Source organism: Nannobrachium achirus, assembly GCF_963921795.1.
Source record: "Nannobrachium achirus genome assembly, chromosome: 12".
Classification (NCBI taxonomy): domain Eukaryota; kingdom Metazoa; phylum Chordata; class Actinopteri; order Myctophiformes; family Myctophidae; genus Nannobrachium; species Nannobrachium achirus.
In genome coordinates, this window is record NC_137832.1 from 34,434,471 (window position 1) to 34,446,762 (window position 12,292).

A 12,292-nucleotide genomic window follows, 5' to 3' on the forward strand; every position below is an offset into this window, starting at 1 on the left:
CTAGTGTAAATATTGCAGTCACAATCCCACAGAAAAAATAGGACATGACGTGATCGCAACATGAGATCCGCGTGACTATTCTGTGACTACTTGTAAAGGTAAGAAAAACGGAAAATCTCTAGCATTGTGGGTTTTTTAGTTATTTATTCTTGGCAAAGAATAAGTTAATTGATAGTCTGAGGATATATATAAGAAATACTATTGGATTAACAATACTCTGTACATTGCCAGAAGATTGGAATTCCAATTTCATCAATTAAAGAAGTATACTGGAGCTCTCTGCCAATTCTGATCCTTATATGGAGCAACCTGGAAGCCAGCTTTCTTGAGAGAAAAACAAAGGATTCTGCAGTCAGTGTCTGGGATGTCGAACCCACATCTCTGAATCGCTGTCTAGGAATGCAGCAGTGGTGAGCAGAGCAGTGTAGAGTCTGCTGTTACCTATAGGCCCCAAAGTCACTGCCAGGTTTACTGGAACATGAATGACATCAGCCTATAAGCACGATACGAGTACACGCTTACAAGTACAAGGAGGGCATGATGCGGACAATGGACAATAGCAACAACACAGGGGGTAGAATTGACAAGGAAGCTGTTTTAGTCGGCCTTGTACTCCAAATGGAATGCAGAGAGATTCCATTCCCTGTGTGCAAAATTAACACTGTAAAAAGAAAGACCTGGCTGAAAAGTGATTAATTAAGTGTCAAATTACTACTGATGTTAGTATCAGTAGTAACAGGATAGGTGATTTTAGGCCAGGGGGATTGACCGCAGTGCACTGCAGTGGACTGAAATACAGCACACTTGGCTGACAGACAGCACAGTATTCTTTCCAAAGTAATATACAGAACTTCAACAGAAAAAAGAAAAAAAGTAAAACAAAAAATGGAAAGCAGTATCAAAATACAGAAAACCTAGTAAAGAGAGAAAGTAATAATTGTCATAGTGCTATAAAGGAGCCAATTATAGAAGGGAACAAAATACTGGGTTATGCAAGGACAAGGTACTGCTAAAAAGATTTAGGCTTCTCAAAATTCATGCGTTGCAGCTGTTTCAGTTGTAAAAATAGACATGGTATGGACTATGTTATATGAACTTTAGTCTCGGAATTGCCTTGAATCACCCATACTAGCCAAATTCCTGTCAATAGAAATATTGGGAAACCAATTTATTCAGCTACACCCACAGATTCAACTACTCTATTCTTATCCACTCTAATGGAACTGTCAGGGTCAATTTTGCAGAGTGACCATGGTCCATGGAGACTGTCAATAACAGAGCTGTCAAGACCCTGGCCTCATCTCTGGCCTCATATGACAGAGTCAGAAACCATTATGTAACGTGCAATCGTGCAATGATGTGACCCAGCACAGCCAGCAGCAGAACTGGTACAGTTTAGATCGGCATGTGTCATATAACCCAAAACCGAAAACAACTGATTTTCTGACTGAGTCATCTTATCTCACAGACAGTCTGAGAGATCAGATGACTCAAGAACATCAATGTGAATAATGTGTTACGGTTTGTAGGCAGGGACGTGCTGGGCCCCTGATTCAGACCGGGAAAAAGTGTTGGAGAGGCCCTCATTGCGCACTATAGAGAGAGCAGCGCTGCTGCTACTCAAAGATTTGCCATTTCAGATCATGACAAGTGACAAGCCAGTGGGCCAATTACATTATATTTTGTTGTTGTCGGGTGGAAACCTTGTATGTCCAAAACCGTTTGTTTTGTATTTATCTTTTAAAAATGATTTAAACTAGTGAAAACAGCCGAACTACAAGCACACGGCGTTGTGTGCTTGTCGATCTGCTGTTTTCACTACTTTTGTGCAACGGCCTTGTATGATGAAGCAGGGCTTTGCTTTGCGAAAAAGAATTACAAATTAAACTTGGAGTTTCTGCCCGACAGTGACGATTTACTTTGTTGGCCGCCCAGCCCCCAAAATGGAATGGAGGCCGACATTTTATTTGTATTTTTTCCTAATGGCCGGCCTGGAATGAACCGGCCGTTCGGGAGTTGTCCCGCTTTTCCCAATGGCCAGCACGTTCCTGTTTGTAGGGGTGCAACATTATCATAATTGAACTAATTGATTTAATATCCTATACTGTATATATTTATAAATCACTTCAATATAGCCAATATAGGCACACATCTAGGCCTACAACTCCCATCTACAATATGACGCGTTCTGAGCTTGTAGAAAAACTATTTTCTCTATTTTTGAATGGCATAATTGTGCATTTTATGTATAGTAGGCCTATAAAATTGCCGGCCGGGCTTGAGTCCGTAATCGGATTAATCGGTTTAATCTATTCTAAAATTGTGTTGATAATATAGGCCTATAATATATAGCCTACATATATAGCCTAAACATTATTTACATAGGCCTATAAAAACATAATTCGATTAATCAAAAAATTGATTGATAGAATAATATCTAAGAAGAGAATCAATAGCTTCAGCCCTAAAATTATGTATTTGCAGTATCTTATGGTAGGCTATTATCTGAGGATGATGCTGGACAGCTCATGTCAGCTCCAGTCCAGGCATTAATCAATCATTAAACCTCTTACTTAGCTAAAAAGAATGGCTGAGCAAAGTCCATCGAGGTATTTGAACTATTTGACTGGCAGGCAGGCAGGCAGGCAGCATCAGTATAAGAACAGAACACCTCAGTTGGAGAATTTAATCAATCAAAAAACACATACAGTACAGTAAAATAAACGTATGGGCGTGTTTTTAGAGCACACGCTTTACAAAACAGAATGCCCGAGAGAAGGGTGGCATGTTGACGAACAGAACCAATTGTCTACATTTCAATGCAATTCATTTCCTCTTTCAGCGGAAACAAAGCGTTCCCACTAAATACATAGCCAATGTTCTCTTTAAGGAGAAAAGAAAATCCCACTCACAAATCTCTCAAACGCACTGTAAAATGTTTGATAAAGCATAACACTTACTGAAAGCAGGCGTTGTGCCAGGTGTCTTGAAGAACCTTCTTGTGAAAGGAGTCCTGAATTGTGCCCCCACAGCCCGCACAGTGATGTCCATCTGAACCTGGAAAACACATGCATCATTCTTCCATGCATCCTTTATATTACTATGCTCAAATACATCCAACATGAACCATTGGATTTATTATCATTGAAGATCATAACACTTTTAGCCTGCTACCTATAACGTTAATCTGCAAACGATAGTTTGACTTGCACGGAAAACACTCTAAAGAATAGACTATATCAATCTTCACATCAACAAAAGGAACCATGCCTTCTTCCAATTCGATGGTCAATTACACCGCTATAACAAAGGCCATATCCCGCATCATCAGACTAATGGAAACCCTGAGTTTTGAGACGGAAATAAATGATATGTCTCACCTTCCAGTTTCTCCATCTAATTGCTGATTTCGTCGTCGATATGTGTGTCCTTTTAAAAGGTTCGCATACTTAAACGATCAGACGATGATGGGCATTTGATTGTTTCATTCTACCCCACCGTCCATCCAAGACTGTCTACGGTCCTCCAGACAGTTAAAGTCGTAGGTACAAAGAAAACACACGTCCAAAATCAGTGATCAACAGTGAAAAGCAACTCCTTCAGTCCAACTCTCCTCCAGTCCAACTTTTCCTGTTGGCAGGAGAACTGACGTAATGCATTCTACATTCCTGTACGGAGAGCGGAAGGGATCGAACTGCAGCACCTGGGAGAGCACGAGAAGCAAAGAAAACAACCGTACACACAGCTGAACCACTGGCTCCATCTACTGCCCACTTGAGCGCACTACACTACCATCACAGAGCAGTGGGATTTGATGACCCAAAAACGTAGAATATTGATATTTTGTTATCGTTGATTCGTTGGATAAGACTTTGTCAACAATTCCGTGCTGTATTGTGGTAGGAGAAAGAACACTACAGGCAAACTAACAAAATAATATAAATAATCAAAATAACAATTCTTCTGCATTCTCTAATTGTGTAGACTTCTTGTAAATTGTTTAACAACAATTTAACCCTTGAGAGTGTACGTAAGTGTAAGTGAGAAGCGACACTCTCATTTTACACTCTCAAGAGCTAAAGATCTGTAAGGGTCCATTTGGTTACCAACTCTCCATCATTTAGCTGGGGGCCACCTGGAACCCCCTCAAGGACCACTGGTGATCCCCGGACCACTGGTTGAAAACCACTAGGCTATAGATAGCGGAACTCTCTTGGCCCGCCCGTTCCTTTCGCTAGATGGCAGAATAAACTAAAGAAAACAAAAGCTTGGTTATATATAACTCTCTGAGTGATAGAACAAAGAAGTTATTTAGATTGGTCCAGGTCACGATTTTGTCATGTCAAATCAGTGAAGTGAAGCTATTTGCAATCGTGAAGCATAATTATGGGATTTTTTTGTCCGAACCTTGACATTTTCACAGATTCGCTCTTCCGGGATAAATAACCACGCAGGATCGAACAGCCAGGATTCAACAGCCAAAAATAGGTAGAAGGTGTATAACCTCGTGCATTGAAACCTTTTCGTTTCTCGCTCTCTTCTTTTTGGGATGCGCCAACAGGGTTAGCCGATTAGGTCAATCGTTAGTTTCTTAATACTGTTTCTTTTAAATCCCTTCGCGTTTCGGCCTAAATGTAAACACGTTGGACTTTTAAATGTTGATAGAGGTCCTGTCCTAGCTAGCTCGCGAGATCCGAGATCCCATAGGAGGTGTGATCACTTTGCGGCTAGTTGGTTGTCAGAAATGGACCGTTATTACTTATCATTTTGCATTATTTTCATAATGCAAAATATAAACATTATCAGCAGCCTGCAACATTTGTAAAATATATCACCCAGGGCATAGAAGAACACAGAGAAGAAGGAAAATCACCCGCGCCCACCCACTGATCAAATGGAAATCCTGTAGCCAATCAGAAGGCCCGGTGTGGACCCGCTCAGTGGGGTGGGTGGACAGACTTCACTGTCCACTCCACACCACATGATGACTCTGAGACCGTCGCTGCCGGTAACGACATGACATAACACGCGGAATCAGGACTGCAAGGTGGTAGATAGAGAGAGATAGAGAGAGAGAGAGAGAGAGAGAGAGCGTGCGTGCGTTTGCGGGTCACCTGATAGCGGTTACTTAACTGTGATACATATATGTCGTCTTTGTATGGCACGAACAATGACATAGCAGAAATTATCATGTGTTTTCCCAAGTGAAGTAGCATGTCTGTTTGTATTTAAGGAAGGAAGTGTGTCATTGTCGTCTTCACGTGGAGGTGTGTTTAGGGTTATCCAGGGGCTGTAATCTGGGGGTAGCCTATTTGTCTGTAAAGGTTAAATGTGGGGAATGGTCGGGACTCGGGAATGATAACTGAAACGCTCCACGGGAACGCATCTCTTGACTTTGTCGGTTTTATCTGCTTTAGTCTATTAAGGGTCCGGTTGTCTTACACAACATTTTACGCTACATTGTGTAACGCTCACCTTGATAAGCAAAAGGATAGGCTATAGACTATATTAGTCTAATCACAAAAGGCTGCAATGGGAGTCGGTGCCGAAAACGACACATCGACTTTGAAGATGCCGTTCACCAGTCACCGTGAAGCGGCGTACAGTGACAAGAGGGGAGTCATTGCCTTGAAGTCGCCCCCAGACCACTCGACCCCCAGTGGCCTAGGGGAGGTCGGGGCACCACGAGCGACATGGGGCCGGCGGCTGGAGTTCATCCTGGCGTCGGTGGGGTACGCGGTGGGACTTGGGAATGTCTGGAGATTCCCATACCTGTGCTATCGAAGCGGTGGCGGTAAGGATGCTCATTATAGCCCTTTGGGTTTATTACACAGTATATTACAGTACATTCCTCAGTGTTGAATTAATTACTCATGTATGTAACTATCTATGAGAGTGTAACATTTTACATTTTGCACATTCGGAGATAGATATAGGATTTTGTGCTATAGATTGTAAGCTATTCTTAATTGATTATTTGATTGATTGATTGATTGATTGATTTATTACTTGATTTTTTTCAAACTATTCTAAGTGCTATAGGCCTACACCTTTTAGATGCCCACCCCACATGGACTTACAACACACTAGCCTATAGAGGTTAATCAGAACATAAATTAAATACATACCATATATAGCCTATACATAATGTACACTGTACAGTATTCATACTGCACCCCCTGCAGGCTGTGTATAAAACATTAACCTACATCATACAACATCATAGATGCTACAAATCTAGTAACTACTAAATCAATGTGTATATATGTGTAATAATAATAATAATAATTAAATTATTCGTAGCTTGACATCAACTGTGATGTCAGGGGAGAATGTCGCCCTGAGGCGTTTTAATAGTAGGCCTATACATATAAATAGTGACAAAAACATCCTGGCACTTGGACCAGAAATGTCCTTATTTATTCATTGGTATTTAGTTGATACCATTTATGACGGCGTTGTTGGTGCTTTTCAACAATATTCTCTTCTCTAGAGTCTAGAATAGATAAGATCAGTGGTTCTCAACCTGTGGTACATGTACCACTGGTGGTACTTGAGCCCCCCTCTGGTGGTACACAGAGGATTCTCCCAAAAAAGACAAAAGTGGAGTGAAATAATTATACTACTACTAGTAGTTCTGACCAAGCACTTGGTTGAAAAATGCTCTCAATATCTGTCTCAATGTCTGTCTCAATGAATGTCTCAATGTATGTCTCTCAATGTATGTCTCAATGTCTGTGGCATTGTGTGACAACTGCAGGAGTTAAAGGAGCAGTTCACCAATTATTTCTATCGGCTACACACCCCATGAAGCCTTGAATTCATGGTGATGTTTTTGTTGCATTCCTAAGCCAATAATTTGATGACGGGCGGAGTCAATGTCTCAATGAATGTCTCAATGTATGTCTCTCAATGTATGTCTCAATGTCTGTGGCATTGTGTGACAACTGCAGGAGTTAAAGGAGCAGTTCACCAATTATTTCTATCGGCTACACACCCCATGAAGCCTTGAATTCATGGTGATGTTTTTGTTGCATTCCTAAGCCAATAATTTGATGACGGGCGGAGTCAGTCCTATTGACCGATGACCCGATCATCAAATTATTGGTTTGTGCATAGCGGAATAGGATGGGATAGGTCTACGCACCTGTATTATGGAGAGACAGATATTTTATGAGGTGGTACTTGGTGTGAAAAGTTTGAGAACCACTGGTCTAGATCATGCTTCATTTGTCTGACCATAGACACACATTTTTCTAATCAGACTCATGGCGGTGCTTTAACAGGTCAATTCACGTTTAGGCCTATACTGCAGTCTTGCATGGCCCTGGGCGGGTCTGTTTGGTCCGGACTGTCCCTCCACTTTTCATGCTATCGACCTATTTTTTTGTATTTTTGTCTGTCTTTTTCCCCCATAGTAAGGGGATTTTATAAGATATTTGACCAATCTGCGAAGTAAATCGTTACCAAGACATTTCTTCACCAATGTAAAAAAAAAACTGATTTGTGTTTGTGTCCCATTCATTTATTATACAAGAAAAAAATACAAGGGGGTCAAACTAGGGTTTTTTCCTTGGGCTAAAAACGGACCCACAAAACGATGGTTTAGTGATGAATCATAACTTTTCACCGTTTTGTAGGGGCCATTTGTAGCCCACGGAATGTTTTTCGTGCAAAACAAATGCTTGCGATGGATTCAGCATCATGAAAACCCCCTAGTTTGACCCCTCACATGCTACTTAGAGCATATTTATTTTTTGACTTTTTTTCTGTAACAAATCATTTTTTATGAGGTTTCCCCCGGGAGTTGAATTTCAACCTTTTAGTACATAATTATTATTACACACCTTTAGAAACACATTGGTGAAGAAATTTCTTGGTAACGATTTACTTTGCAGATTTTCTTATGTTCCCCTTTACTACCAATAGTCCCAACGTTCCCATTGTCTTGCTGGATGTTGCCGTGACCAGCGACCCTCTTAGACATGCTAATTGCTCTCAATACACAAGTACTTCTGTGCTAAACATGTTCAACCGGTTATAACATCTGCCACTCTGCCCCTTGTTGCCCCTCAGTGGTGTAAAGTAACTGAGTACATTTACTCAAGTCAAGTAGCCTGCTGCACTTTTATTTTGTTTCTTTATGGAGTAGGCCTATTTCCAAGATTCAATAGCCTACTTTTACGTCTACTCCACTACATCTCAGAGGCAAATATTGTAGGCTACTTTTACTCCACTACAATCTTTTAAAAACAGTTAAGTTACTTTGCCAATTTCGAATATTATAAGGGCATACATTAACCACTTCAGCCCTACATTTAGGCCGCGTGTTTCCTAAACCCACCAGGGTTGAGTTATGGCCCGCCTCACGGAAACGCCCCTCTCAATAATCTTAAAGCCATACTGTGTAAGATGCCCAACTAGTGTTCATTAGCCCTATAGCAAACCGCGGTCGCGTCCGCGTCTTTCGGACGTTTTTCGTACCTTCAGACCCCCGCGTCTGCCTCCACCTCGCTGAGATCTATCTTTTAAGGGGTCCCTTGTTCCTGTGCGTTCAGTAATTCCAGAGATACGGACTCCTTCACCCTGCCTGGTAGGCGAAATTACCTAGAGAAGGGATGGTACAAACGGGCGACAACAAATATGGCTGCCATAGCGACCCCACTTCAAGATGCGCTGTGATTGGCCGGCAGTTGTATAACCCTCGCTGTGATTGGCCGGTAGTGTGATGACGCAATTTTGGCGCGAGATCCGGTCCACGGCAAGGATCTCAGTTTACATACAGAGAAGGCTTTACAGGCTGAAATTCACGGCGCGGATCTTCTAAAACTTTTGTGATTTAATAGTTAGGAGAATTTTAAGATTTGTTTTATAAAAAAAGTTACATAGTACAACTTTAAGTATGAAAGTGCATATGAACGTTAGTGCTCTTAGTGCAAAGCAATACTGTACCTACTACCTACCGATCCATTACAATAATACACACAGCATAATACGCCCAAAGCCATATCCAAACTATAACAATTTAACTGATAGCTTAAGGCCACAGACCCCGTTGGGAAACAAGTTTGTTTTAAGTCAAGTTTTCCTGTTACTGCTGCTGAATCGCACTGACAGAGAGTGAGCGAGCCGATCGAGGCTCGATCAGCAAGGCCGTCAGTGATGAAAAAAGTACTCACATGTTTTACTGAAGTAGCCTAAAGGTAGAAATGCTCTGTTAGAAGTCCCATTTTCAAAATGTAGACCTTGAGTAAAGACGTTTTGGTATCAAAATGTATAAATAAAACGTAGCCTATAGTCATTATGCAGTCGCATTGTGAGCTTGTATTTTCAAATGGCCTAAATGGGGGTTCGTGGCCAAATACATATCATTCTGGGGTTCCTTGACATAAGTTTGAGAAACACACCTGGTGGGTCTCACGAACAGGAGATCTACCTGGTTCTACCAGTACAGTAACATGATTATGCATGTCTCAAAGGTTAAGCCAATGTCTACAAAAGGCTTGTACAGTGAAACTTACTTGCTAAAGTGGAAGCCATTATATTTTTAATTTTTGGAGGATGAAACAGTGTGCAGAGACTTTATTGTTTCTTTAGATGTCGCGTTCAGTTAAGTTGTCAAATATGTCAGTAATGTATTTGTATATTTAGGTTATGTGTCATATCTACCATTATGCAACTTCAAAGCCTAAAAGCCAAACAGAAATGTAATTATCAACGACAAATACACAATTAAATCGTTAAATCGCCAATTATTTGAGTGACAATTAATCGTCATGTAAAATGTCATATCGTGACAGCCCTACTTTCTTGTTTATATTTTGTAACTGCAAATTGTTGTAGCTTAGACTAGAAAAATTATTTCACTGGTTTGTTCTTTGCTATGTGATCGTTCCAGTTTGGCTTTGAATGCAGTTGCCAACTAAAATACAGTTGCCACTCTCCCCTGAAGTAACAGAGTTCATTCAGCTGATTAAATATGTAGCACCGCCGGTAAGCAAGTTTTGCGACCCATTCCTTGTCATTGACGTACTTAAACTTATACTCGCGTCACCAATGTTCCTGATGTACACTTGGAAATCCTGATTTCGATCATCGCTGCTTGTCGCTAGCCGAGCCCTTAGTATGGGGCCAACCTAAATGGAGAAGATGCATGGTGCCTTGCCTAAGCAGAATAGTGGGAGAAATATGTGAAAAAGGTGTTCACTTCCGGCAGAAAGCGTGAAAATTTGCACCTAGGGGTATTTTTGTGCGCTGAATTAAAAAATTGACTGTCCCAAGCACTTTTCTCAAATTCACTTTTCTCTAATTCACTTACCGTACAGGGAAAAAAGACCCCCCAAAAATCTTCTTTAAGTAGCATGTGAGGGATCTATCTAGGTGGTTTTCATGATTCTGAATCCATTCCAAGCATTTGTTTTGCACAAAAAACATTCCTTGGGCAAGAAATGGACCCCACAAAACTATGGTTTAGTGATGAGTTATCACTTTTAACAGTTGTGTAGGGTCCATTTTTAGCCCAAGGAATGTTTTTCGTGCAAAACAAATGCTTGCAATGGATTCAGAATCATGAAAACCCCTTAAATAGACCCCTCACATGCTATTTAAAGAAGATTCTTTGGGGGGTCTTTTTGAGCGGTGGTCACAACGCTCCTATACGTGGCCGTGTGTGTGGGTATGTCTGTCTCCGTCCGTGTCTGTCTGTCTGTCTGTATGTAGCCTGCCCTACAGTACCTTTTATGACCACACATGTTAAGGGAGGGGCGCTGTTTTCAGGCCAGGCCAGGCCAGGCACACACACGCACACACACACACACACACACACACACACAGGGGGGAAGGGGGGAGGGGGGGGGGGGGGGGTAAGAGGGTGCTGTTGAGACTAGCCTGGGGGGGGGGGGGGGGGAGACAGAATTCATAGATCTAGAACACATAGAATTCATAGATATAGAACACAGAATATGTACAGTACAGTACAGGGTTGGTGGGTAAACCACCGCTCAGTTCACACGGGTGTGATTTTTTCCCTAGTATGGTAAGTGAATTAGAGCCACCAGATCCCATGGGAAAAGTGCTTGGGACCGTCAATTTTTGAATTCGGCGCACAAAAATACCCCTAGGTGCAAATTTTCACGCTTTCTGCCGGAAGTGAACACATTAGCCTATTTTTGTTACATATTTCTCCCACTAGAAGACCTGATGATTATGATAAAGGCAAGCCTGACCAGAGTGACTGCATAATGAGAATCTTGGCATATACAGTATGTGGCTACAAAACTGGTTATAATTGGTAACACACTAATTATCCTAATCACCCTTGTCATCATAGCAGTTAGGGCCTAACCTAAAAGCAGTGTTGTCAAGATATGAACAAAGGGGCCTAAGAACCTCCCCGTCTGTCTGAGTCACACAATACAGTATGTGACCTGTATAGGCAGCGCCGTATATGCTCAAGCTAAAGTACCATGCATAGTCATACATAAGGACCGCAGGTCTACACTAGAAACCTAGGGGGAGAGAGATTTCTTCCGTTTGGTCCGTTTGGCGTCCGTTTTTTCTCCCTGTATGTAGGCTACTGGACAACGCTCAACCCGACATATTAAAACCGATTAAAACGTACGTCTGAACTACCCGTGGCGAACTTTTGTCAACCGTGGGGGCAGTAATGGGGGCAGTAATGAGGAAAATAACTTTTCCATGGCACGTGGCGTGCCATGAACAGCGTTCTCATCAAGAGCCCATGGTAAAGGGAAACGGCAGTGAGCCTCGATGGAGTCTACCTAATATGTTGAAAAAGACCCCATCTATTCCTTCCTTTTATGTAGACATTGTCCTTTTAATAAGACGGAAAATATTAAATCCTGTTGGTTATTGATTAATCGCCAGATTCGAGAGATGGGGCGGGCTACTGAGTGTGGTTCATGAAGCCAAAATCCGTCTCACTTGCGTTTGGAATCGCTCTGTTCTGCAGCTCTGCTGTCTGCTCTCGTGTGCTGCGAGGTGGTGCAATACAGGCGCGCGCTCCCAACGGGAGCGGAATTGGAGCAGAGGGCGGGGCGGCCCACACATAACGTAGAGGAACTATGCATTATGACACAATTAACGTATGTGCTCTCTCACCCAAAACATACACAAAATCAAACGTACAGAACTATAAACAGCCCTTAAGATGTTGACAAGAAAATTCTACATGTGTGCAGAGCAAGTTAAGATCTTACTTACTTAATTCTTTTCATCCCAGGTTGGACATAGACATAGACATTAACTCTAAAAAGCATCTAAACCTATTTGA

General features: G+C 41.8%; 2 protein-coding genes across 2 annotated transcripts in view; one reads left to right on the forward strand and one right to left on the reverse strand.

Annotated features, from left to right (window-relative positions):
* limk2 (LIM domain kinase 2) overlaps positions 1 to 3,611 on the reverse strand; it is a 31,265-nt gene extending 27,654 nt beyond the window's left edge. The window contains exons 1-2 of the mRNA XM_080739470.1: positions 3,381 to 3,611; positions 2,961 to 3,057 (exon numbers count right to left, since the gene is read on the reverse strand). Of these exons, the coding sequence (XP_080595596.1) occupies positions 2,961 to 3,057; positions 3,381 to 3,396 (113 nt within the window). The 5' untranslated portion in view covers positions 3,397 to 3,611. The remainder of the gene's footprint in view (positions 1 to 2,960; positions 3,058 to 3,380) is intronic.
* Positions 3,612 to 5,571: 1,960 nt separating this feature from the next.
* The window catches only part of LOC308295540 (sodium- and chloride-dependent GABA transporter ine), a gene marked incomplete at its 5' end in the record, with an annotated part of 49,711 nt that continues 42,990 nt past the window's right edge, over positions 5,572 to 12,292 (forward strand). Inside the window, one exon of the mRNA XM_080738592.1 lies at positions 5,572 to 5,794. Coding sequence (XP_080594718.1) covers positions 5,572 to 5,794 — 223 coding nt within the window. The remainder of the gene's footprint in view (positions 5,795 to 12,292) is intronic.